At 50.5% G+C, this 24,911-nt stretch overlaps 3 protein-coding genes and 1 long non-coding RNA gene across 5 annotated transcripts in view; 1 reads left to right on the top strand and 3 right to left on the bottom strand.

Moving 5' to 3' along the window:
* RALGAPA2 (Ral GTPase activating protein catalytic subunit alpha 2) overlaps positions 1-16,092 on the top strand; it is a 94,999-nt gene extending 78,907 nt beyond the window's left edge. For both annotated transcript variants that reach the window (XM_039717091.1, XM_039717094.1), the window contains 3 exons: positions 5,094-5,215; positions 12,108-12,146; positions 14,369-16,092. In XM_039717091.1, coding sequence (XP_039573025.1) covers positions 5,094-5,215; positions 12,108-12,112 — 127 coding nt within the window. In that variant the 3' untranslated portion in view covers positions 12,113-12,146; positions 14,369-16,092. The remainder of the gene's footprint in view (positions 1-5,093; positions 5,216-12,107; positions 12,147-14,368) is intronic.
* Positions 6,759-14,338, bottom strand: LOC120506025. The gene is made up of 2 exons (XR_005628408.1): positions 12,256-14,338; positions 6,759-7,352 (listed from the first exon to the last, which is right to left on the bottom strand). It is a non-coding gene; the product is annotated as an uncharacterized LOC120506025 (long non-coding RNA).
* A 2,552-nt stretch (positions 16,093-18,644) lies between the features above and the next one.
* CFAP61 (cilia and flagella associated protein 61) overlaps positions 18,645-24,911 on the bottom strand; it is a 91,062-nt gene continuing 84,795 nt past the window's right edge. The window contains exon 27 of the mRNA XM_039717026.1: positions 18,645-19,293. Within this exon, the coding sequence (XP_039572960.1) occupies positions 19,214-19,293 (80 nt within the window). The 3' untranslated portion in view covers positions 18,645-19,213. The remainder of the gene's footprint in view (positions 19,294-24,911) is intronic.
* Positions 22,952-24,911, bottom strand: part of INSM1 (INSM transcriptional repressor 1) — a 2,274-nt gene continuing 314 nt past the window's right edge. Inside the window, 1 exon segment of the mRNA XM_039717027.1 lies at positions 22,952-24,911. Within this exon segment, the coding sequence (XP_039572961.1) occupies positions 23,701-24,911 (1,211 nt within the window). The 3' untranslated portion in view covers positions 22,952-23,700.

Raw genomic sequence — 24,911 nt, 5'->3', positions numbered from 1 at the left:
AAAAGCACGTAAGTCTGTGGTGGCTGACAGGTACAGTTTAATTGCACCTGTTCAGTGAAGGGTATACGTTACTAAAATTCCCCCAAAAGTTCTCGGTGAAATTCGTGCGGTGATGGTGGTCACTAGACCGTAAACGATGGCGAGCCCAATCAAGCAGATTGAGTTTCACACCAAAACTGCCTAACACCACATTTTAAAAGCGCAGTAACTCCATCTTCTTCAGAGCTGGGGAGGACAATTAGGTGCAGAAAGGTCATCAGCTGACACATCTCTGCCAACCTCAATTTTATGGTCCTGACTTTAATCTGCTTTGGTAAGTCCCAAACATTTATGTTGTTTTTCTCCAAACCGCTGTTGCAGTGTCAGGAGCAAACCCTTTGTGTGAACCCTGTGATACAATCAGGAGGAAACTGAATTAGATGTTTGTTGCACTGAATAGTAAATTCAAAGATTTTCTGCAGGTCTCCCTAATTAGATAAAGAAGGAATTGGCATTGTGGACATAGAGCTAGCCTTGATGTCCGATGGGCTGGAAAGAGCTGTCTCCTTCTGTACTTTGAGCTTTTCCACTGGCTTGATGCCCCAAAAGCCCTTCTCTGGGTGGGCTGCACACCGCAGATGGGATTTGCAGCAGGTCCATGCCAGCAGGCTGCGTTAGGGTCCCTCTGGAGCTGCAGGGACAGGCGTTGCAGCAAGTGCTCTCCGTAGACCCTGGCGGTGTCCTGGGTGCCAGTCGTGGCACTGGTGCCCTGTGGTGTTGGCACAACCTGTGGGCCATGGAGAGCAGCCAGGCATTTCTCCCCAGCCTGGCCACAAACACTCCTGTCTTTGATTTGCCCGCTGTGTCAGCAGAGCGCACTGTTCTTTCCATGTATCAGTGACAGTATAAAAATGCTGCCAGAATGTTTTTATTTTCAAACAGTAGCGTGGGGCAGGATGGGCTGGCCATTACCATCAGCAGGAGTGGGGCCCTGAGAGCTTTGCTTGAGGTCAGCATGGAGTTAAGGTTAATAAGCAAAAGTTCTGTATTTTCAGGATCTGCTTGAGTCATCATCTTTATATTCCCTTATTTCTCAACAGGGCAGTTTGGTATGGTTTAGGGTTGTGTTCGTGTGCAGGGAGGGAAACAGTGGGAAGATCCTGGCCCTGGGATGGCTCATGTCACCTGCAGAACCCAGATTAGGAGGACTTTGAAGCGTTTTCAAGGTCATTATGTTTTAAACTGTGTGTCTGAAACTGGCTCTGTGTTGTAGAGGTTAAACATAGAAGCAATGCTGGTGGGTGAGAGCCGAGTGCTGGCTGGTATCTGCCTCTCCAGTGAATTTTCAAAAGCTTCTGCCTTTTGTCTTCTTTTGCATCCTCCATCTGGAAGGACGTCCTGTGTGTTTCACTTCGCAGGTCATCCTGCTGCTACAGTAAGATGTTGTGGTTTTTTGCAAATAGCTGATGTTTACATTTTAATATGTTGGGGGTTTTTTCAAATTTTTTTTTCAAACAGCCTTCAATGAGTGGTTGAAATGTTAAAGTAATTGGTATGCTGATAAAACACTACTAGAAGCTCATAATATTCAAATAATGAGATTTGATTGCTGTATTCAAATAGGACCTAAACTCCTGCTCTCCCACAGTTTTATATGTCAATATATGTCATTAATTCACACCTTGTCATGGCTCTCAATGTCATTATTTCATATGAAATTTAAAAAACAAACCTGTTTGTGTCTGTCTAAAACATTTTGCTCTGGAGTTTTGCCTTGGCAGAAGCAAAATGTAAAATAATGAAGCCACGGAGGGGTGGGTCAAATTGCCGTACATATTAAAAGAGGAGCTTTTGATCAGCTTCTTTGAGGGTCTGGTATAACTCCATTTATCTGCAGATCTCAGGGGACGCCCCAAGCCCCCAGATAATGGGGGACTTAGTTAATCAGGGCAGCCAGCTGTCCAGCTTTCCGCCGGGGTAGGGTTCAAGCTCACAGCCCAGCCCTGCACCCAGGCCTGCCGCAGCAGTGGATTTGTGCCTTCCCTGCAGCGCTCCAGCCCTGGGGCTGCTCTAGGAAAGCCAGCCAGGCACTTCGGGCTCCCTCCCGGCTGAGGGGTTGCTGATCCATGGTTGCATTTTAAAAACAGTAGATTATTTGGCACTTTATCGAAATTCTGCTTGGTGTTGGGGGCACCTTGGTGGCAGGTGGTGGGCTGTGCCCAGAGCTTGCAGGAGAGCTGTGACACAAAGGTCAGGTTAAAGAGGTTCAGAGTGAGGTTCTAATGTTTGTAGCTCAGTGATATTTTGTGGTTGGCTCTTAGGCTGAAGACACAGCGTGTTTCCAAGGGGCAGCCCAGAGAGTATTGCTCCAGAGATTTTCAGGATAGATTCATTCTACAGGGCAATAAATAGGAAGCCTCGTGATGCTTTTTTTACAGGATGGAGGTGTTTTTCAGAGCGTTTTTTTACAGCTTGTTCATGATGCCTCCACATTCAAATTCCTAAACTTCAGTAAAATTTCAGTTGACTTTTTCTTTTTTTTAATGAATCCCAACTGTTCTCCCAAATGTGCACGTACGCTGAGACAGAGATAGCAGGGAGTTTAATTTCACTTTGCTGCAGTCACTTAGCTCTCCTTTGGTTAAGCTGTGAGTACAAACAAGCAGGGGCATCCCTCTCGCTGCCCGTATGGCAGGAGCTGCTGTGCTCCTGCTGCTCCAGGAGGGCAGGGGAGCGCCAAGCCAAGGTGGCTGTGGGTGGAGCTGGGGTGGGCAGCACTAGACCTTGCTGGCCTGGGGGGATCTGCACCCACTGCTTCTGGCTTTTCAGCGTGCAGGAAAGGCCTTTTCAGCGTGCAGGAGAGGTGCTGAGCTGCGGTCCTCCTTGCGTGCCTCCAAAGCGCTGGTGGATCTGCAGGGCTCTCCGCATCTTGGAGCGTTCTTCCTCAGCTGCCTCTCCTCAGCTGTTTGTCCAGGCGGTTTTTCCCACTCTTTTGTGCGGTGAGCAGCATCCTCCAGCTCGCCAACAGGATTTTACCAGGTGCAGAGCAAACGTGGGCAGCGTGGTTCCGTGCAGCGTTTATCCGGAGCGGGCAGCCCCGCTCGGTGCTGTGCGAGATGCAGAGCAGACCCAGCCGGGCATTTTCAGGCCGAGCCTTTTCCCGTTCTCCCCCCAGCCTGCTTGGGAGCCCGCGAGCAGCCGCGGCTGGGGCCGAGCGGATGAATCGAGCGCTGCCGGCCGGCCCGCAGGCTCAGGTGGCCGCTGTCCCCCGGTGTCGCCGAGCCCTTTGAGCAATTTGTCACGGCCGGGCCCGCTCCCGCGGCGGCAGCACGTGCCAGCTCCGTGCCGCGGCCGCCGCTGCCAGACGGGCGCGCAGCCCCCGCCGCCCCTCGCCCGCCCGGCCGGCCGGCAGCGCGCTCCGCACGGCCCTGGCAACAGCCCAGCGCCGGGGAATCAGCATCTCCATAATGAGGAGTGAATGGCATCCGTCAGTCCCTTTAGAATTGGGCCCAGGCGTGTGCCTCCTCTCCGAGGAAGTTTGGCAGCCTATTCATTAACAAGAGTCATCAGGAGTTCAGCCCATAAAGGGGAGGCAGCTCCGCACGCTGCGGGCTGGCGCTGTCAGGAATGCGTTCTCCCCGGCTTCGGGCAAGGCAGGAAAACTGAGCAAATAACGCTGTCAGCAGGTGCAAACGCTGAAATGCTGGCTATTGATTTTCTTTCTTTAGGCTTCCACGGGAAGTTTATAAGAAGATTTATCACATATCAATCGTCCTCTGCGAGCGTTAAATGCAAAATTCTTCCTTTCTTTCTCTTCCCTTTGTTGCCACCACGCCTGCAGGAACTCGCCGTGCAATGAGAAAGTGCTTTGCTTATTCCCTTCGAGGTCGACACTAGACCACTGTCTCCTGGCTTTAAGCACTGCTTTTCTCTGATTTTTTTTTTTAATAGTGTTTCAGAGTGGTTTTGTTAATGTACTGCAAGTCACAAATGGCACTTCAATATTAATTAGTAATGCTTTTCAATTCTAAATACCCTCACCTGCATTCTGTTGTCACTGGTGTTATTCTCCTGCTCCTAATTTCTAAATTCAGCTTGGCCTTTGCTCCCACCGAACAGCCTTGCAGAGCTCGAGTGCATTTCCCCATAACAGAAACACAATGAGGCGCTGAAAACTTTTGTTTTCACTGAGGAAACGGAGAATGAGATGTCATCCTGGCTCCTGCGAGCCCTAATTCATAAAGTCATACATGAGGCTCTCCAGCCCATTGTAGGTTTGTCCCAGGCGTTATCCTGTTATTGGAAGTGTATGATTCACCTTCTGAGCAGACAGAAGCTGCACACAAAAGGGGAAGATTTGCTTTCTCCGCTGTGAAAGGCTGCCGCAAGCAGGGGTCCTATTAAGACAGCTGGAAAGTTGCTTCAGCTTGTTACGCTTGTAAGTTTTATTGGTGACTGGTTTTTGATTACACATTTGAATGCTGTGTGTTCCAGGTTGCCGAGTTTTAATTAAAAGGCAATAGTCTCGATGTTAGCTCGCTTTGTTGTCCGCATTATTCAGGCCATAATGCATGCAAGTTGTGGGCTGGGTTTGTCCACTGTGCATCATTTATTTGGGATACATAAGGTTGCACCTTCTAGCACCTGCCTGAAATACAACCGTCACGCTTTTGGAATTGGTTTATTGTGCTTAATTTCTCCTAAGAAGTCCAGTGATCAAATGAATGTGGGGGGAGGGGGGTGTATCCCTCTGTCCTGTAGCTTTTTTTGTCCAATCTAGTTACTTTTCTGGTCATTGGAACAGGAATATTGAGTGCCAGGAGCTTCCCATAGTGCCACAGCCTGTCTGTGATGGTGGGTTTTGATCTGGGGCTTTGCTCCTGTACCTGGCAGCTCCCAGGTCACAGCTTCTCAGTCAGGAAGCTCAAGCGGTGACATCCTGAATTTCCAGCCCTGAATGTATCCCCTTCCTTGTTGCTCCCATTCAGAACCATTGGGCAGTCCTGGTCGAGTTCCCTGCCCATTCCAGCCTGGTCAGTGTGGATGTGGGGCTGGGTGCTGCCGTGGGACAGCCTTGAGTTCTGCACACGCCTTTCCTTAACGGGGCATCGCAGCTACGAGGAGAGAGCTCTGTACCTCGAAGCCATCATCCAGAACCATAAAGAAGTGATGACGTTTGAGGATTTTGCTGCTCAGGTCTTCTCTCCCTCTCCCAGCTACTCCCTCGGTGGAACTGGTGAGTCCTGCACATTATTCTTCTCTGTAGCCCAAAGAAGCACTTGAGCAGCAGATGTACACCTGTTTTTTGTAGATAAATGCTTGCAAATTTAAGACTACTATTCTTCCCCTGAATCAACTAATGAATATCAAAAGGAATGATGACATTCATTTTAATTTGTTTTGCATCAGAGCTATTCACACTGCTCCTTTCTTCAGCTATCCTGTTAACCTCCAACTCCAGCAAGGTTAATGAACTTTCTCGCAGTGATGGGCTCGGGCTCATTCAGGACTCCGGGTTCTTGCTGAGCTGGGAATATGTTGTTCAAAAGTGAGGCCTGAATTGGGGCTCACTTATCAGAAATAGTTCCTCGCAGGGGAAGCTGCTGTTAATGCTAAATGGGGATTATGCTGCTGAGCTACCAGGGTCAGGGATTAATGCACAAGAAACGCAGGAACGGGGTGCTGTTAGGGAATGGCGGCGGCGTGCGGGATGCCCTGCAGCACCTGGCCTGGAGCCTCTGCGGGGTTTGTGATGGGGGTGTGGGTGTGTGGGGGGGTCTGTGCTGTCTGTGTGTGCGTGTGCATGCACATCAGTGCTCATCAGTCATCCGCCTGCTGAGAGGTGACAGCATTGTGCCGAACTCCGGGAATTTATTCCTCGTGTGCCTTGCGGAGCGTTAGGTTAGCGTGCAGTCACAATCACTGTCCAGCTGGTTTGATTAAGTTTAAGTGAACATCTCCTGAAAGGGAGCTTTGGCTCTGAAATGCACATTTCTAGTGCCTTCAAAATGTTTTTTCCAGCATCCAGAAAGTATCTGGTCACCATGTGCTGGACTTTCTAACAAAGATTCCTTAATCCGTCGTTGACACTCCTAGGGTGACACTGGCACTTTCTCATCATTCCCTGCTTCTCTTTTGGATTGCTGAATAGATTATTTCCAACCTGTATAAACGTTGCAGGACATCTGCTCTATTTCTCTTTAGCCTGACTTGTTAGCAGATATCTTCCATCTAAACTGAAACACTGAAGGAAGAAATTAAATTTGCTCACATAAATCACTTAGGAATAAAACCAGCCGTGCAGCATTGTCTGGCGTTGCTGGCTCCAATCCTGGCGTGCTTGGAGCTTTGTGAGGAGATAAGAGGCCTGTGCTGGCCGGGCAGTGGTGGCCAGGAGCAGCAGGCAGAAGGCTTTGGAGATAAGCACTGGCAGGAGGGGGGAGGAAGCCGAGGCCATTTACATAATCGCACCTCTTCGTCCTGGAGAGGCGTCAGGGAACATGGGATGGATCTATTGATCTCTGCTGAACTGGAATACTAAACAACGCTAGGAAAGCTTATAACTTAAAGCTTTGATTAATGTTTCCTACATTAAAAAGTAGAACAGCTGTGCATTAAATTCTTTTATACACTCTGCCAAAAGTCTGAGACAAAAAAATCGCCCATTTCAATAGGAGCGTGGCGCGTGCCCAGAGCTGGTTGTTAGCACTTGAATCATTTATCTGCCGACGTATCAGCAAATAGAAATGTAGATAGAGTGATCTGTTTTAAACGTTTTGCTTTTGCTCTGTTTTGCATAGTTGTGTTTCATTTTCATGTTGTTCTTAGCACATGGTGTTGTGTCACATGTGGTTTGACAGGGCAGACCCGCCTGCAGCCCCACTTTCTGAAGGATAAGCTGTGTATGCCAAACACACTTAAACTGTTTCCCAGTAGCTGAGGATTTCAGAACACTGTTAAATCAAGAGTACCCGGGTACAATTTAATTATTTTAATTGCTTTTAAGTACAAAGCCTCCCCCAATCAGGACCCAATTTTCAGACTTCTGAACCTCAGAATTAATTTCCCGTTCATGAACTGGAGGCTGGCCATGACTTCTGGTGTCAGAATCTCCACTTCAGAGAGTCTCCTCACATTACCTGCTGATTCTCCTGCATGTTTAGTCAGTGATGAGCAGGGGCAGTGTCAGCTGTGGCCATGGGGATGTGTTTTCCATCAGATTCCCCTCAGCAGTCGGCAGAGAGGCTGGATGGATGAGTCCTGGCAGCTCTGCTGTTCTCCAGCCAGGCCTGCTCCAGGCATAGATCCACCTGTCCTGCACCTGCAGGGATCACCTGTCTGCCACTCTGGAATACAGGGGGCATTCTTCTATTCTGAAACAGAAAAAAGGAGTCAGGGAGCAGTTAATAAAAAGAAGCACTTTTCCCTGAAGGGATGGTCAGGCACTGACACAGGGAGGCACTGGGTTCCCTGTATCTGGAAGTGTTCAGGAGGTGTCAGGACAAGATGTTGGGGTGATGATGGGTTGGCCACTGGACTTGTTGATCTCTTCCAGCCTTGATGATTCTGTGGGATGCATGGAGCTGGCACAGGTGGCAGTACAAGCCAGCTGGTACTGCTGACTCTGCTGAGCATAAACTGCTCAGGTAAATTTAAGATTAATTCTCATCTGACCTGATTCTTATCATGCCCCTCAGGTGTGATGCTGTCAGTGCTTCAAATGCATGTGTGCAGCAGAGAGGGTCAGGGAGTAAGGGTGCTGCTTATCACAGTTCTCAGGAGATACCCCAGCACAGGGAGACATCAAACACAGCTCTCAGTGACATACTGGGGTATCGCTGACTATGAGATAATTCTTGGAACTGGATGTTTTTGTGTTTTCTAATGCTGCCCCTGGGGATGCATCCCCAGACTCATGTGGGATGTGGTTTTCCTGCCCTGGCTTAGTCTCCCTGTCACCAGTCTTGCAGGTGCTGTGTTTTCTGCAGGAAAATTGTCCAGTTGATCTCCTTTAATGTTTTGAGGAGCAGAGCCTTAAACTCCCTGTATGGATTACAGATAGTGTTGAAAGTGCAGCCTCATAGGCAGAATGACCATCCCCAAACTCATGCAGGGGATGTGCAGATTAGGAACAAAAGCTGGGAATACGGCCCTTTGTTGTTAAACTGGTGCATTACATGCTGTATTTTAATTAGGCAGGGTTTGAGAGGCAGCCCAGGAAATCCTCCATAATCCAACACTATTGAATTATTCTCATTCTTTCCCTCTGCAGATTTCTCTCCTTTTTAATGGGCAGGCTTTAAGCTGCTGTTCTTGCTCTTTCAGCCAAAACCAGAAATAGTTATTCAACGAAATACTTGTGTGTTCCTTAAAAAAATTGGTGAAGCTGAAGTGGGCAGAGCAGCACCCTGACTTCCTCTGCCTCTGTAGCTCCTTGGGACTTCGGTCTGTTTTAGTGTAAGATCAGCAGCCAGAAGCACAGTGTTAACCTTTGGAAGTGAAAGGGGCTGCTGGATATTCCAGAATTCTTTAGTCACAGCTTTCCCACCACAAGGATCCTGTCGGAGGGGATCCTGTGCTCCAGGGCAGGTTCCTGCGTTCCAGGGACCCCCCTAGCGGAGCGCTGCCGCCGGCGCCTCAGGGGTTAATGGGAACGGGCACACTTGACTGCTGAGAGGACTGATCTAATCACTGCCATATCCAAGTGCATCTGTTCACCATGAGGTCATTCTTGTGCATGCTAATGACTTGGAAAATAAAGCACAATGCTCAGCGTTATCAGGGAGGATATAGTGTAAATCTTGGCTTCTTTAGTTGCTAATGGGCAATGTGGAATGGGCAGAGAAAGCATCTTGGATTCTCCAGCTTAATGTTTTTAAAGAATCCTTGTCAGAAGAACTGTGCTGGAAAACTTGGGACATGTGGTATCTGTTGATAAATGGATTCTTAAATGAATATTATGGCATTGCCCAAGCGCAACACTTGAGTCGAGGAACTATTGAGGTTTTCAGCATTCCCTGGTTTTAAAGCCCCGGGAGCTGTGCCTGCTGATTTACATAAAACCGAGATTTTGCAGCCTTTTTGTTGCAAAGGTGACACATGCTTTTCTTTTGTCTCTGGACTTTTACATGCGTAAAGTTCTTGTATAAAATATTTTAATGTACAGCAAACAAGATCTGGTATTTTAAACCACTTTTTGTTCAATGCTGAGCTTTATCTTTCCCACTTTAAAGCAAAATTATTATTTGGACATGCAGATTAAAAATATATTTTTGACAGAAACAAAAACAAACCTAGAGTAATTCTTGTTTTAAACAGGACTGATGCTTTTTGTAACAGTAATTGAGCTAAGGATTCCTTTTGCTTTAGTTTGGTTTTTCTGGGGTTTTTATACTACTTTGGGGGGTTTTGTCATTTTGTCTTTTTCCTTGAAGCTCTGTAGGGTGTTTTGTCAGATCTGTGTCCATGTTCTGTGTGTGTATATCTATCTGGCTATCTATCTATCTATCTATGTAGTATTTTTGCCTATTTTCCTGGGAATATTAGAAATACACACATGTGAAACTGAGTTGTGCCATGGTATCTTCCGAGCACACGCAGCGTGTGCCAGGGGTTGGGTTTAATCCATGTGTCAGTGTTGCCTGAAACTGAACAATTTGTTTCTAATAGATGGGATTTAGGAAATTCCTGCCTGTCCTGGTTACTAGCAGAACAGGGAATTGCTGCTGGCATGGAGCAGGTGAGGTGGGACACTGTGCAGTTGGTGCTGCCACGGTGGTGCAGGTTGTCCAGGCAGGGAACAGAGAGGAAAAGCTGAGGGAAGTGGAGCAGAGGAGCCAGAACAGCTACCACAGGAGGCAGGACTCAAGGGCTTTCTTCCTTCCTCCTTCCCTATGAGGACTGTTCAGGGTGAGGTGTGGGGAACTTCCTCATCCTCAGCAGACTGGAGCCTGCTGCAGCTGGGCTGCCCTTGGGAAGTTCCTGCAGTGGCACCAGCAGATGTGGGAGCTGCTCCTTGCCTGTGTGCTCTTGGTTATCAGTGCTCTGCCCATGATTTTCCTGCCCGTTTGGCAGGGCTGCTGCCTTAGTGTCCCCGTGAGGGTCAGGAATGGTCTGGCATTAAGCAGGGCAGGGTCACAGGTACCACAAACTGCTGGGGGCAGCAGCTCTGTCCCCCCTACAGCTCCTGTGGCTGAGCAGGCTGATTGATGCTGGTGTATGCCCAGGAGCCCAGGCCTGGCTCCAGAGGGTCCAGAGCCCCAAGGAAGTGGCCTCCTGCCCAGTGTGCTGGGGCTGTCCCTTGTGCCACCACTGAGGGTGGACAGTCCGAACTTGTCCCCTGAGGCTGGGCAGGTGCTGGGACTGCTTCCCCCTCAAGCCTCATGTTCCCCATGGGATCTCCAGCAGTGTGGGGGGTGAGAGCCACATCAGGATTCTCAGCCTGGCCCCCTGCCTTTTCCATGTAATTAATTGGCTCAGAGGGTGCTCCCCCAGCTACGCTCTCCAGGAGGTGGGGTGATGAGGGAGGGTTTATCCTAGCAATCAGTGCTGGGATGGGCAAAAATACAAGCTTGATGGGCTGTCTCTTCTGCTGGGTGACAGCTCCAGCTGCTCCAGCTGTCAGCTCGCAGAAGGCTCCAGGCAATGTGGCCCCTTCGCATTTTCCCTCTGCACTGAGGCACTGGCAGAGAGCTGCAGCAGAGGCAGAGCTTGGGCTGCCCTACCTGTGACACCCACATAACCCCCAGCACTTGGTGGGGTCCCCCCGCCTGAGGCTGAGCCTTACAAAACTAATCAGCAGCTGCTCCAACTTGAGAGTAATTAAACTTCAATGTGTACATTTCAGGCTTATTTCCGAGGCACTCAAACCGTGGAGGCCCACAGTGGTGCCAGGAACTCCCACCTGGGCTGGGAGCTGTGGGTGCCATTTTAAGGTCCATTCTGCCCCAGTTATTAACCTGTAGTGTCAGAGTCTCTTTAGTGTGTCACTTAGAACTTTCCAGGGCACTGGAGGAAGTGTGTGGCTTTGATTAACCCAGCTTCAGTTATCCATGGGTTTTTCTATGCAGGCTCAGGATGCTGCTTACAGTGTACCTGGAGCCTGTCTTTGGGAGTTGGAAACAGGAACGCTGTGCAGATTTATGACAACATTTCTCTCTGGAATTTTATTACCTTTGCATTTACTAGGAAGGAAAACAAAGATTTCCACAGACCTGTCCTGGCTGAAAGGTTAGTAGGGGGTTGGAATAGGTCACAGCTCATGTGAAAACTTCAGAGTTCTTCTCAAGTACCAATCTTCAGCATCCTTACAGGTCATGTCTTACCCACCCTTGCTTTCAGGGGTGTTCAGCTGCATCATGAGCAGTGGGTAAAATACCATTCCTAGAGCACATGCCCTGGGGAAGGAACCAGGTTTATTTTGTGGACTGGATTTAAAATGCAATACACCATCTCTCTCTGGCTTCCTGCAAGGTAACCTTGCATTTAAAGTGCTATCATCTATATTTTAATTCTGTTTTTAATCACTCCTGCAAGAAATGTGTTTTGAAAGCTTAATGCTCTCTAAGCAGCCTCACCTGTGAGAGGCCCTCCACTGTGTGTGTGTGTGTGTGTGTGTCTTGTCTGAGTGAGGTGTGTGACTGCTCATGGACAGGTTTTATCCATTCAAGGACCTCTCTTCTGGCACCAGGATCACTGTGCTGCTCACATCTTGGAGTTTTAACGTGGCTATAGTGTCACGTATTTAGGTCTCCATGAAGCCTCAAATTTTAGCCAATTTCAAATGGTGTGACCAGCAACAATACTGGATGTGGAGCTGAGGCATGAAGCAGCTGCACACCACCATCCCACAGCAGCAGGCTTGACAGAAGATGAAGCATAATGAATATTCATTCTAATTTTTGCCAACATTCCCTCCCTTGGTTGTTTCAGTCCTCAGACCCCAGGAGAAAGTGCATGGGTGTGTGTTTTTGCAGGTCCCTGAGGGGAGCTCCCCTTCCCGCCTTTAGCGAGGTGTGCTGTGTCAGGTGATGCAAACACAGCAGTCACAGGGTGCTGGTCCTGCACTGACATAGTTTTGTTCCCTCCCTTTGGTCCTTCACTGACACAGTTTTGTTCTCTCCCTTTAGATTAGAGTGTTAATGCTCTCGGTACAGTAACAGCCACAGGTAAGAGCGATGCTTCCTGCAGGCCCCTCTGCTGCTGCTGTGGTTCATCAGCAACAGCTCTCCTTCCCCTGCTCCTCCCTTGCTGCCTCTGCTCCATGCTCAGCTCTACCTCCTGTGCTCCATGCTCAGCTCACGCCTCCTCTGCTCTGCCTCCCATGCTCTGTTTGCCTTGCAGCTCCCATATCCGCGTGCAGTTCTGCCTCCTCTGCTCTGCGCGCGCCTCCTGCGCTCCGCACGTGGTTCTGCCTCCAGGGTGCAGTTCTGCCTCCTACAAACAACACAATAATGCCCTCCCGTACATTAATGCCCACAGTGTGTGTACAGTAATGGCCCCAGTAATGCCTCCTGCGATCTGTGAACACTAAAAACTCTGTGTGTGCCAGATAATGCCTCCCATGATCCACACGCGGCAATACATCCCGCGATACGCGCCTGGCAATTATTTTTTACTTCTAAGCTGCTTCAGCTTGTCCATTTGGAGAAAACTATTATTTTGACCATCTGCCATTCTGCCTCACTGCAGGAATGTCAAGCACAACACCTCCCTCGAGAAGCCTTCCCTCCCCCACACTTTTCTCCCCAGCCAATAGCACCACAGGTTTTGTTTTAATCCAAAGTTGACAGCTCTCCATTTTTCACAGAAAATGCCTTTACAGGCTAAGTCACACTTTCCACCTTTTTAAAATGTGCTATTTCCCCTCAGTCACTTTTCTCAAAGAACCAATCTGGTAAGTGAGGGCTGTCTTTGAGATGCAAACGCAGGGCTGCAGGCAGGCTGAGGGGGCTCACACTTCGGGCTGTGCTGCTGCTGTTCCACTCCTGCTCTCAGTCACTCAAACACCCAGAGCTGCTCAAGCAGAAGCACGGGTTACACCTCACCTTGGAAGTGCAGCCCAGAGCCAGGGTGAGTCTTTGTCCTCAGACAGCAGCTGAGGGCTCATCCTGCTGCCACACTGACCTGTGGCCATGTCCCCACCTGTCCCTGCTCACCTGTACCCGAAGGCCAGCTCAGCCATGAGCAGCTTCACCCAAGGCCCTGGCTGCACTTTGGGGCATTCTGTGCACGTTTGGGATTTACCTGGCTAGGAAGGTGAAGGGAGGATTGAAGAGTTGTGGCCTGGCCAGGCACAGCTCAGGATGGAGTCACTGGAAGCAGGTCTATGGTTCAAAACACAACCATCCCTCAGGAGTTTCAGAGGGGGTGCCAATGGTGCCAGCCTTCAGAGAGGGTTCAGAACATTCCTGTGCTCTCCATGCCTGGTTCCAAGGCTGTTCCTCCCTCCTACCTGTAATAAAAAACTTGTATTTACACTTTGGGAGAGAATTGCAATATGGTTCTAAAAATACTGTTTCCTTAGGGAGCTGATGAAACACTCTTCCCCGAGGAAATGCTTGGGGACAGGTCGAGCCCTCAGGAGCCGGGCAGGGCATGTCCCTCACAGAAACTGTGCCTGGTTTTGGTCATTATTGTCTTATTTAATGACCATGTGCTCACCTGTTCCCCCTCAGGCAGCCTGGGCAGGCCTGGCCTCCAGGGAATAACCAACAGGTGACTCCACTCAACAACAAAACATAACCCACCCACAGCCCCCCAACACCCTTCCCCAGTGGTGACCATAAACACCAGTAACAAGGGTACCTCTTATGTAGTGGAAGAAATTGTGATTCTTTAGAATTTTTCCAGAGGTTAAGGCACCTTCCAGGGAGAGTTATCTGACAGCCCTCACACTGGGAATGCTTGTTTCCAGCTCTCTGTAACAGCCAAACACAGAAGAACAGTTTAATGACACACAGCAAAAAACAGTTTTATATCACCCACACAAATTTTGTATCACCCACAACTATTTTATGTTGGAGCTTGAAGTGAGCAGGATAGGAGCTTCCTGCCTCCCTCCCATGGGGCTGTTGGGGCCCTGAGAGCCATCAGGGGCTGCAGGGGCTGTGCAAACCAAAAGGGGGTGATGCTGGGGGGCTCAGTGCTCACCTGGACACTGATGGCCTCTCAGGACCTCGCTGCTCCTCACTTCTGGGAGCTGGCAAAGAGAAATTCCCGATTTCCCTGGGAAGCGCAGTATGGCAGTTCTTCAGCTGCCTACAGCAAATTCCTGCTCTGGAGGTCAAGTTCACCTGGGTGATGCCAGGAGAGGCGGGGGGCTGTGCTGTGCCACACGGTTATTCTGTTTTGTCCTGACCTGGTTTTCCTTGCCTGCTCTGTTTTCCAGGCTGCCTCACCACCAGTGCAAGCGCTGACCTCGCTGACACCACCGGCGTCGAGCTGGTGGAGCTGCCCTTGTCCTCACGTGCCTCCAGGAGCAGGCTCTCCAGGAAGCTCTGCTAGAGCCCTCAGCAAGGTGTCCACCTGAGCCCCGAGAACAGAGCTGTGGCCGGGGCAGCCACGGCACCTGAGCACAGATCAGAATGGGCAGTCTGGGTGAACATGTCTTGAAGGGGTGAGGTGAGGGGTTTGCTCTGTGAAATGGCCCTTCCCCAGTCTGGTCAGACATGGCTGCCTGTCAGACATGACCTGTGTCACCATCACCACTGCACTGGCACCAGGTGAGCAAGGGCTCCAAGCCTCTGGGTGCAGGTGCTGCAGCCAGAGGTGAACCAGCACTGAAACTAGTTATTTAATGTACCCTTAGAGCATCGCTTTAGTCATTCCAGGCAGCACTTACCTGTGCATTAGGGAGTTTCTTCTAAAGAGAGGTTTTCCTGTGACTGGCCAGGTAGCAGATGTTCCCTGCTGGAGCACAGGTGGATGAGGGAGGAGCTCTCCAGTTGGTGCTGTCCCACTGCGGGAGTGCTGTGGCCTTTCTGTGGTGTGTGCAATGGCTGCGCACTGGAACTGCTCCCTAGAGAAACAAAAATAAGCAAATCCCTTTTAGAAGAACAAAAACCACACTCCTGCCATGATCCCTTCCCAGCACAGTGTGAAGAACTGGGTAACCTCCTCACCTTGTCCCAGCAGGCTGTGACCTGTCTCTAGCCAGAGTACAAGACAGCTGAAGGCTTCTGAGGACTTAGGATGTCCTCCTGGCACCTGCTGTAGTGAGCAGAGCTCATGTTGGCAGTAGATGATGTGTTTTGGTTTACACGTGTCGTAGGTTGATGGGGTGAAAATTTTTATAGTTAAGTCCGGGTATTTTAAAGCAACAGAAATCTGAGATCCAGCAGCCAGAGAGCCCTGTCCTGCTGCTGCTTGGTTGCTCCTGGGCACACACAGGCACACCTCTCAACAGAATGGGAGTTGCTTTAAGCAAAGGGATTGTGGTTTTTGGGAAATGTGCCGTTGGGCCCCCATCTGTTTTTGCACTTACACTTGGTGTTACAGCCATCTGTCTGTCTGACCGTCTGCGTGCCAGCACCTGGCCAGAGGCCACCCTGTGCCTGTGGGGCACATTCCAGCCACGGCCAGTGATGCCCAGGCAGCCCTGGGGCTCTGCCCTGCGCTCTGTGCCCGAGGGGCAGCAGCGCAGCCTCCTGCCCGACAGGAACTCACCTGGTGCAGCTGCAGGAAGGAGCCTCTGTCACTGAGGGCTTGGACAACTGGTTTGATTTTCTGCCTCACAGTTGGGCTTTGCTTCTGTTGATTTTCTGTCAGTGAAGGAACCTAGAAAATAAAACATGTATTTTAATTTATTTTGCATTCAGGGCTGGACAGGCAAGGCTGTCTGGCACTTAGTTATCCAATAGCTGGTCTGAAACAATTTCAAAGGCATCCTTCTGAGTAAGGAGCTCTTTCTCCTTAGAGCAATATGTACCTCTAATTCAGGGAAGAATTAAGACATCAATGAAAATCATGTTTTCCTGATGTCAAAAACCTATTAATTTGTATAAACTCCACTGTGGTTTTGCACCCTGGACTGGATGACAAAGCCACTCTGTCACCCCTCACAAAATTAATAAATCTTTGCTCACAATAAAGTTTCTCCCCAGAGCAATAAAAGGCAGTACCTGTGTGGTGTGTGTGGCGGCGGGTGGGAGGTGCCAGGGCTGGAACTCCACTGGTGGTGCTGCTGACACTGGGCCAGGCTGCTGCAGGTGCCATGGGTGTGCAGGGCTGGCTCACAGGGGACAGGGACGGTCCCTGCTGGACACAGGCTCTGTCCCTCTCTGCAGGAACAGCTGTTCCCAGACTGGAGTGCTCTTGAGGAGTTCACACCATGCTGTGACTGACATGGGCACCCACGGTCGTGCCCTGCAGACCCCACATGGCAGCAGTGTCCTTTGCCACCCTGCACGGTGACACCACCAGCCCAGGCCTGCCCACGGTGCCAAGCATGGAGACAGACTTCTGGGGCCCCCAGAACCCACCGTCCATAACCTGCTTCCCTGCAATGTCTCATGGCCCAACCACCCACACTGAAAACAAGAGGTTTTTAGTGGTGATTTTGTACTCTACAGCGACATTCCTTAAGCAAATGTGGGGGGCTACACTCAGCCATAACAATGTCTGAAAAGACAAAGCAAAGTTCCCTTCCTTTGCTGAAGAGCCACAGCAAAGTCCTCTCCTAAACAGCTTTCAGGCGCTCTAACCAGAAATTGAGTTAATCCAGCTAGCTCCAGATAAAGCTCCCTTTGCAGAAGTAACTGCACACACTCACGAGCTGTTGGGAACCCAGCTTCCAGCTGCCTTTCCCAAGGAGGATCCCTGCCCCAGGCCCAGCACCACCACCCTCGAGGGAGTGGAGAGCAGGCTGGGGCTGCTCTGTGCCCTCGGGGGCTGTGCCAGCGGTGCCCCTCACTGGCACAGCCGCGTGTCCCCACTGCCCTGGCAGCTCTGGCCACAGGGCATGTGGCTCTGCACAGCTGAGGGCACCCACGGGGGCTGGGGCACTGGGACAGGACACAGCCACAGGGGCTGGCACAGCCAGTCCAGCATGGGGCAGGAGCACGGGCCCAAGGCACCCCCAGCTCTGCACCGATGGCAGCAGCTGCAAAAATGGCATTAAAAATAATCTACTAAATTAAATAACACGTAGACTGGTTTATACTTACCATGGAGTCCCAGAATGGATTGTGTTGGAAAGGAACTTCAAGCTCATCTCATTCCACCCTTACCATGGGCAGGGACACTTCCCACTATCCCAGGCTGCTGCAAGCCCTGTCCAACCTGCCTCAGAACACTTCCAGGGATGGGGCAGCCACAGCTTCTCTGGGCAACCTGTGCCAGGGCCACGCCAACCTCAGAGCCAAGAATTTCCTCTCAATATCCCCTCTAGTTATACCTTCCTTCAGCTTTAGAAGAATGCCTGACATTTTTTACAAACATTTGTATAGGTATTATCTTATTCCTACACCTATTAATATGCTCTCTTTAACTGTAGAAAATACATTAGGGATCTCATCCTACATTCTATATATTGTATGCTGCAGTGTTTCAAAATATATATCTAATATTTGATGTTATGCATGTCTATATGTTTCTATTAGCTAGAGTATATGTTGTAGGTATTAAATACACACAGATACAATGTGTATATATTATTACATTCAGGAAAATATATGCAATCTGTGATCTATGATCTAGGTATAATACAAGATATATAATGTGATATACATTATATATTATACACTGTATTATATAATATATGGACTATATATTTTATCCTATTAATACCTGGTTTTGAATATTAAATATTGACTATAAAGGTAATAATTTAATTCAAAATTTGGTTATAGGTTACCTAAATACAAAATATTATATGTGTATAGCTACATATGCACACATCCCTGGGATATATTTTAGCTATATTACATATAATGACAAAAACTTTAACATTACTTTGCTAACTGTAATACTATGTGCAAATATATGCAGCATACTTTTATTTAAAATGTATATAAGAAAATCATATAAATCACGTCAGCAATGTATGAATTCTATATAACGTGATATAATGAACATGTAATATTTGGCACATATATGACGTGCATCATGGAGTATTCAATACACTATATAAATACAATAACAGTATTTCAGACCATGATTTACATGTGTGTATAGTGGATATGCCAGGTGTGCACACCTACATTCTGTCCTCCACAGCACACAAATCCTGGCTGCAGAGTTGACAAAACCTCCTGTCAGACAAAGCAATTATGTATGATGCACAGATGATACTATGTGCTGTAGATAACATATTTAATATGCACTAAGTGGCAATATATAACAGACATATATTAGTATCTATTGTATAATAAAATATGCTTTGATATAATACATGTAATATATTATTACATTAAAATATATATTGTAATATTATTACATGTAATATATTTATTACATTACCTACATATTACCTATTATTACCTATTACATTACCTGTGTTATTACCTACATATTCTGAAGTTTACTTCTCTAAATTCTCTATATTGAATATACTGCTATAAAAGGAATGTATTTTTTACATTTATTTTATCACAGAATCCTAGAATAGTTTGGCACAATGAAGCTCATCTCATTCCACCCTTACCATGGGCAGGGACACCTTCCACTATCCCAAGCCCCATCCAAGCTGGCCTTGGACACTTCCAAGGATCCAGGGGCAATTACAAACAATAATTTATTGTATGTAATAAATTCTGATTTTCTTCTGTGTGTGTGTAACTAAACCAAAACCTCCCAGCTCAGACACCCCCAACTGTATATAATTTTCCTCACATTTGTCATTGAATTGGTGTTGCACTATAGCTAATTTCCCTCTAAAAATCTGTAAAAGTGAACCAATAAAAACACCGTGGTCCCTTACCTTGAGAAAGTAGAACCTGTTTTAAGCTGCAGCTGAACCATGCTCCTCTCCCCCAGCAGAGGCAGAGCCTTTGCTGTGGTGAAACCTTCCCTTCACTCACCTTCCCCATTCCCTAAGGAAGGCTGAACAGCAGAGCAGTACAGCACAAGAGCTGGGCAGGAACAGGCTGGGCTGTGCATGCCCTCGCCTTCAGAGCTGCGAGGGGGCTTTATTAGAGCTTTAAAACAGAGGTTCTTTTTAAAGAGGAACAGGTGGTTTAACTGGGCCTGGCTGCTGCAGATAATGTCCCGGTTACCGTGTCAGGAGGATGCGCTCCTAGGAGGGCTCCTGTGCCCGTGTGGGGCTCCCACTGCCGCCTCTGTGCCCAGCTCTGCCTGGCTTCAGTGCCTGGCTGCCTGCTGAGGAAAAACAGCATGGTCAGAACAGCGCTGGGGCAGCCCAGCACTTGCATCCAATGGCACAGGTAAGAACCAAGCCTGGCAGTGTCCGGTGTGGAGCTGGTACCACAGGACAGCCCATGCTTGGCATGTCCCATCTCAGTGATTAATGCATTAAATATTGTCAGAGGCAGACCTTTGTTATATGGACTGTAAATGACATTTTATTTAAACCATTTATAGCCCTGATGAGGCTTCTTACCTGCATGGAAGGATCTGAGGTGTTTAATGCCATTTGTAAGGATGCACCTGCAAACCTGGATCCTTCACCAAGAGGAGCTGCCTGAATGATTCAGGGAAGTGTTGTCCCACCCAGCCTAAAACACTCAGCACACCACAGCACCCTAGAGACCCTGCAGGCACAGCATGCCCCAGACAAACACCCGTGACTCCATGAGCCATTTCCCAGCTCATCAACAGCAATACCTTTTTTTAAAGAGGCTCGTGTTGTGTGAGGAAGAGTGAAATCCAAGGCAAAAGCCAATGTTTGTCCTGTTTCCAGGCTTGCCCCAGTCCCATGGATACCTCCCAGCTGCCCACCCCAGAAACAGAGCAGGAGGGCAGGGCCTCCCAAAACCCTGAGCTGTGCCCAGCTGTATTTCCCAGTGAGTGCATCCAGCAAAGCAGCTGACAGATTACTTACTGCACTGATGGCTACAAGGGACCAAAACTTGTAAAAACCTTCCCTGGGGACAAGCATCTTCCAGAGAGTCTTCCCCTATGGGCAGGAGCAGCTTGCTCCAGCTCCCCAGCATCTCTGAGCCCATGGGGCAGGGATGGTGTCCATGCTGTATTTCTCAGGACCCTGCAGGTTCCTCTATCTCACCTCCCAGCTCCTTTCCCTGTGCTCACAACACTCGGTCCCACATTTGGCTCTCAGTGTGCCCAGAGAGGAGAAAGGCTCTGGCACAGCAGGCAAACCCCTCTGCCTGAACGCACAGGGCATGAGCAACCTCTGCACCAGCTGCCTCCACTGCATCACGTTTGGGGCAGGATCAGTGTTTTCCATGGTGCCCAAACCTGTTCCTGCTGGATGCACCGGGAGCCATCAGTGATTGATTTGTTAGCTGACGGCAGGAGGCTTTGTTTGCGCAGCGCTGGCCGGCCCTGCTGCCAGGTGGCCAGGACATGGCACCCACCAGGCAACACCTGCATTCCCAGGGGCTGCTGCTGAGAGCTCTGGACTCAGCCGCGCTGCTTGGCCCCTGGGACACCCACCAAGCTACTCGTGGGCTTGGAACTTCACAGACACAGAGCAGGAGACAGAGCCCAGCAGAGTCCCAGTGCAAGACAGGAACTGGTGAGGGGAAAAGACAGATCCATCCCCAAAATACTGTCCAAAGGATACTGGTGTGAGTGGGAGGCTCTGTAACCTGTCATGGCGGTGCAATGCCCTTCACTGCCAGGTGGCATGAGATGCAAAATGGTAATGCTGATGGCTCCCTGCAAAACCCCTCGGGTAGCTGGGGCTCACTCTCACAAGGAACCTTTCTAGAAACCTCTCAGACAGTGGGGGCTCACCCTCACAAGGAACCTCTCCATAAACCCCTTTGGCAGTCAGGGCTCAGCCTCACAAGGAACCTCTCCCGAAACCCCTTGGGCAGTCAGGGCTCAGCCTCACAAGGACCCAGCGGTGTAGATGAGGGGAGAAAGGCTGCAGCCACAAAGGCACAGCAACTCTGCCCAGGTTGCTGCAACCCAGGGATGTCAAAAGCAGATTACGTCCCTTTTACAGGATGTTTGTGAACAGAGCCATTTCCAGTGTTCTCCACTGTGACCTCTCCTTACTCCTCCCCAGCACAGGAGTCTCCAGCAATCACCCTTCTGCTCAGCAGGAGATGCAATACGTCAGTGCTGATGGTTACCCAGACAGTTCAAACACCTGGGGAATTCTGGCCCTCAGAAATTTCAACTGATTCTTAGCAGGACAGACATGGATTTATCTGACTATTAGGAAAGGGACAGCGGTATGAAGCTGTTGTTTTGTGGCCTGCTGGTGCCACAGGCTTTGAGCACGGATTTCAGCAGGGACTCTGCTGTGACAGTGTGGATGGAGCCATTAGGCTTCTCCGGAGGATGTGCTGGGCATCGTCTGGAATGGTGTCCAGTGGCCTGAGAGGACAGCCATGTGTGTTGGCAAAGCCCCCTCGGGGAGCAGAGAGCCTGCTCCACAGACAGCTGCAACACCGTCTGCAACAGCCCAGGATCTGGGGCTTTCCAAGGCCAGGGAAGCCAGGAAAGGCAAAACTGCGCCTCTTGCCAGGCAGGCTTTGCTGCCTGTGTCTCTCTGGCTGTGCTCTTTTCCAGTGTATTGATTTACAGCTAAAACCACAGCATTGCCTAGGCCTGAAGTCAGCCCTGGTACTACCAAGCCAGTTTCCTAGGAATCAAGACAAGAGGAGCATACCCATACACTGGTACTGTTCAGTCTGACTGAACAAAAAAACCCCAAAAACACCAACAACAACAACAACAAAAAAAAACCACCAGAAAAACAAACCCCAAACAAATCTTTCTCTACAAGCTTCGCTTTATCATGAAATACTCAGCCGTTCCTGGGAAACTTTCCTCCAGGAAGCTCCACCACCTGCCTTTCCCAGAGTGAATCAGGGTTAGGTTTAGGAGTCTTTAGCTGAGAGAAGATGGCAGGAACAGGCTGGAAACCTTTTCCAGGGAGCCAAAGCCTCAAAGGCATTTCTACCCAGAGACAGAGCAGCCCCTATGCCCACACCAAGCCCTCACAGCCCCCTGGCCTTCATACCCCAGTTTGGGAGCAGGGATTTGCTCTTGGGGCTGCAAAGCAATTTGCATGCTGTGAAGTTGGCTCTGTAGCTGCTCCTGCTACAGGGGTATAGGTGCATACAAAACCTGTGAGAGGAGTTTCACAAACTCTGCATGCACCTTCCTCACTTACACAGATTTTACATTTCTGACCAAACCCATCAAGATTTCCCCATACAAACACAAGCCCTGGAGACAGATCTATCTGCACAGATATGTATATGTCTATATACAGTTATCGAAGGCTGCTGCAGAAACCCCACTGCAGGGCACAAAGCACCAGGCAGGAGCTGGCTCCAGCCCTGCCAAGAAGCAGAGAAATGCCTGGCCTTCCTTGCCCCAGCTCCACAGCTCACGGCCAAAGCAGGATGCTGCTGCTCTGCCGAGCCCCACACCTCAGCACTGAGCACACCCAGCAAACAGCACAGCCCTCGCAGGCAGGGATTTCCACAAGTCCTCCACTTACAGGTGCTGCCTCTCCTCGAGCTTTCCCTGCAACACCTTCCAGGGAAGGCGCCTGGCAGCTCTGCCCCGCAGCAGAGCACAGGGCAGGCTGTGCCCAAAGAGCAGAGGCAGGGCTGGGGCTCCAGCCCATGGCCAGGGGACCCCTTCGCTCTGGGGGCAGCCTTCCCCCGGAGCAGCCACGCTGCACCCTGCTCTTCTCCTCCCTTTAATTCCTTTTTAATTAATCTCATCAAACAGCACAGAGCAGGCTGGTGCCTATGGAGGCACCCTGCCAGCTGCAGTGCGGAGCCGGGTGCCAGCCCCCCACCCCATCCTCCCCGAGCCCCCAGGGCCAGCCCGGCAGGGAGAAGCAGGAGGGGTGGGGGCATGCTTGAATTTGAAAATATTTTATTCGAATAGTAAATAATTATACAGTTGAAACAGTTCTATCGAAGCACTCTATAAATAGCTAACAGTTAAGAAAATAATGTGTGTAGAAAAAGAGATTGCATCTAAAAGTAAGAGCTGTTGGTTGCACGGGATAAAATGGTTAAGATCATGTGTTATTCTAGGTATAAAAGTTAAAACCTTTTTAGCAGATCCCTTAAGAAAAAAAGATCTTCTAAAATGCACAGTGAAATGGCAGGTGGGGAGACAAAAAAGCGCATTAGAATATCTGCAATCAAATAATATCAATCTTCATAATTAATATAAATAAATAACGAATAAATAACATAATTACTCAAACCAACATATACAGATAGACAACTCATGAGCTACCTTAGTAAGGGCAAACGAACAGAAAACAGAAAGTTGGCATGTCACAGTTAAGGCAGTTTCTACAGCATTTTCTGGAGACCATCAACAGCAGAGTCAAGGCATTTGTGGCTACACTAAAGGAAACGCTTGTTTCTCTCAAGCAGTTTGATCTGTTCACATCGATAAAAAACAGAGCAAAGGAACAAAATAAAAAAAATAAAATAAAAATAAAATTAAAAAAAAAGAAAAAGAAAAAATAAGAGAGAGACCCCGGGAAGGTAAGTGTAAAGCCAGATTCCAGCAGGTCACAAGCCGTATTAAAGCTAATCGTGTGGCGGCCCCGGGGGAGCAGCGCGGGGCGGCGGGGAAGGCACGGGCGGCTCAGCAGGCAGGGCGCAGCGGCACCTGGAGCAGGATGACCTGCCGGTTCTCCGAGGGGTGGCACTTGTTGATGTGCCGGGTGAGGCCGGGAGAGCTGTAGAAGGTGGCCGGGCAGTACTTGCAGGGGAAGACCTGGGCGGCGTGCAGGAGGCGCAGGTGCCGCTCCTGGCTGCTCTTGCTGGGGAAGGTCTCCCCGCAGACGGGGCAGAGGCGGCACTCGGCGGCGGGCAGCTCCTCGGCGCTGGGCTCCGGGGCCGGTGCGGGTACCGGGGCTGGCGTGGATGCCGGTGCGGCGTGCCCCAACAGGTGCTTGCGCAGGTAGGCTTGCCGGCGGAACCGCTTGGCGCAGCGGGGACACTCGAAGAGCCCCTCCTCGGAGCCCGCCTCCGAGGCTCCGCCAGGGCTCGGCGTGTCCCGCTCGCTGCCGCTGCCACCGCTCGCCTCCTTCGGTGTCTCCTCCGCCGGGGCCGGGCCCGCGGCCGGTGCCCGGCCCGCCTCGGGGCCGCTCTTGGTGGCGGGCGGACGCGGTTTGTGCCAGCGGCGGTGGGAGGCGAGGTTGGCGGGGCAGGAGAAGACCTTGTCGCACTCGGGGCAGCGGTACTCCACCCGGACGATGCGGGAGCAGCGGTGCTGCGCCAGCGCGAAGGGGTCCCCGTACTCCTCCTTGCAGAGCTGGCAGATGAACTCGCCCAGCGGACGGGCGCAGCCGCCCCGCGCCTTGGCCGGCACCTCCACCGGGCCCTCCTTGATGCGCAGCCCCAGCACGGGCGAGGTGGTCACTTCGTCCTCGAAGGTCAGCTTGCGGATCGCCTTCGTCTTCTTGCCCGACGGGGCCTTCTGCCGCCCGGGCTCGGAGGCACCCGGCGGGCGCTTGGCGGGCAGCGGGCGGCCCGAGGCGGGCGGCGCGGCGACTCCACCGGGGCCGGGGTGGGCGGCGGGCGGCTCGGCGTGGCCAGCAGCGGCCCAGAGCTTGAGGTCGGCCGGGGCGAAGAGGATCGGGTCCATGGTGCCGGGCACAGCCGGCGCGGGGAAGGACTCGGCTGAGACGGGCGAGCCCAGGCTGAAGCCGCGCTCCAGGTACTTGTCCCTGCTGACGGGCCGCGTGGGGCTGTACAGCGCCTGCACGGCGGCATCGGGCGTCCCGAACGGCACCGGCGGCGGCGAGTCCCGCGGCAGGGGCGGCGGAGCAGCGGGGCAGGCGGGCGGCTGGG

The sequence above is a fragment of the Passer montanus genome, unplaced genomic scaffold, assembly GCF_014805655.1.
Source record: "Passer montanus isolate IOZ18808 unplaced genomic scaffold, ASM1480565v1 scaffold37, whole genome shotgun sequence".
In the NCBI taxonomy this organism is placed as follows: Eukaryota; Metazoa; Chordata; class Aves; order Passeriformes; family Passeridae; genus Passer; species Passer montanus.
The sequence above is the reverse complement of the archived record's forward strand: the minus strand, read 5'-3'. Positions and strand labels throughout refer to the sequence as shown.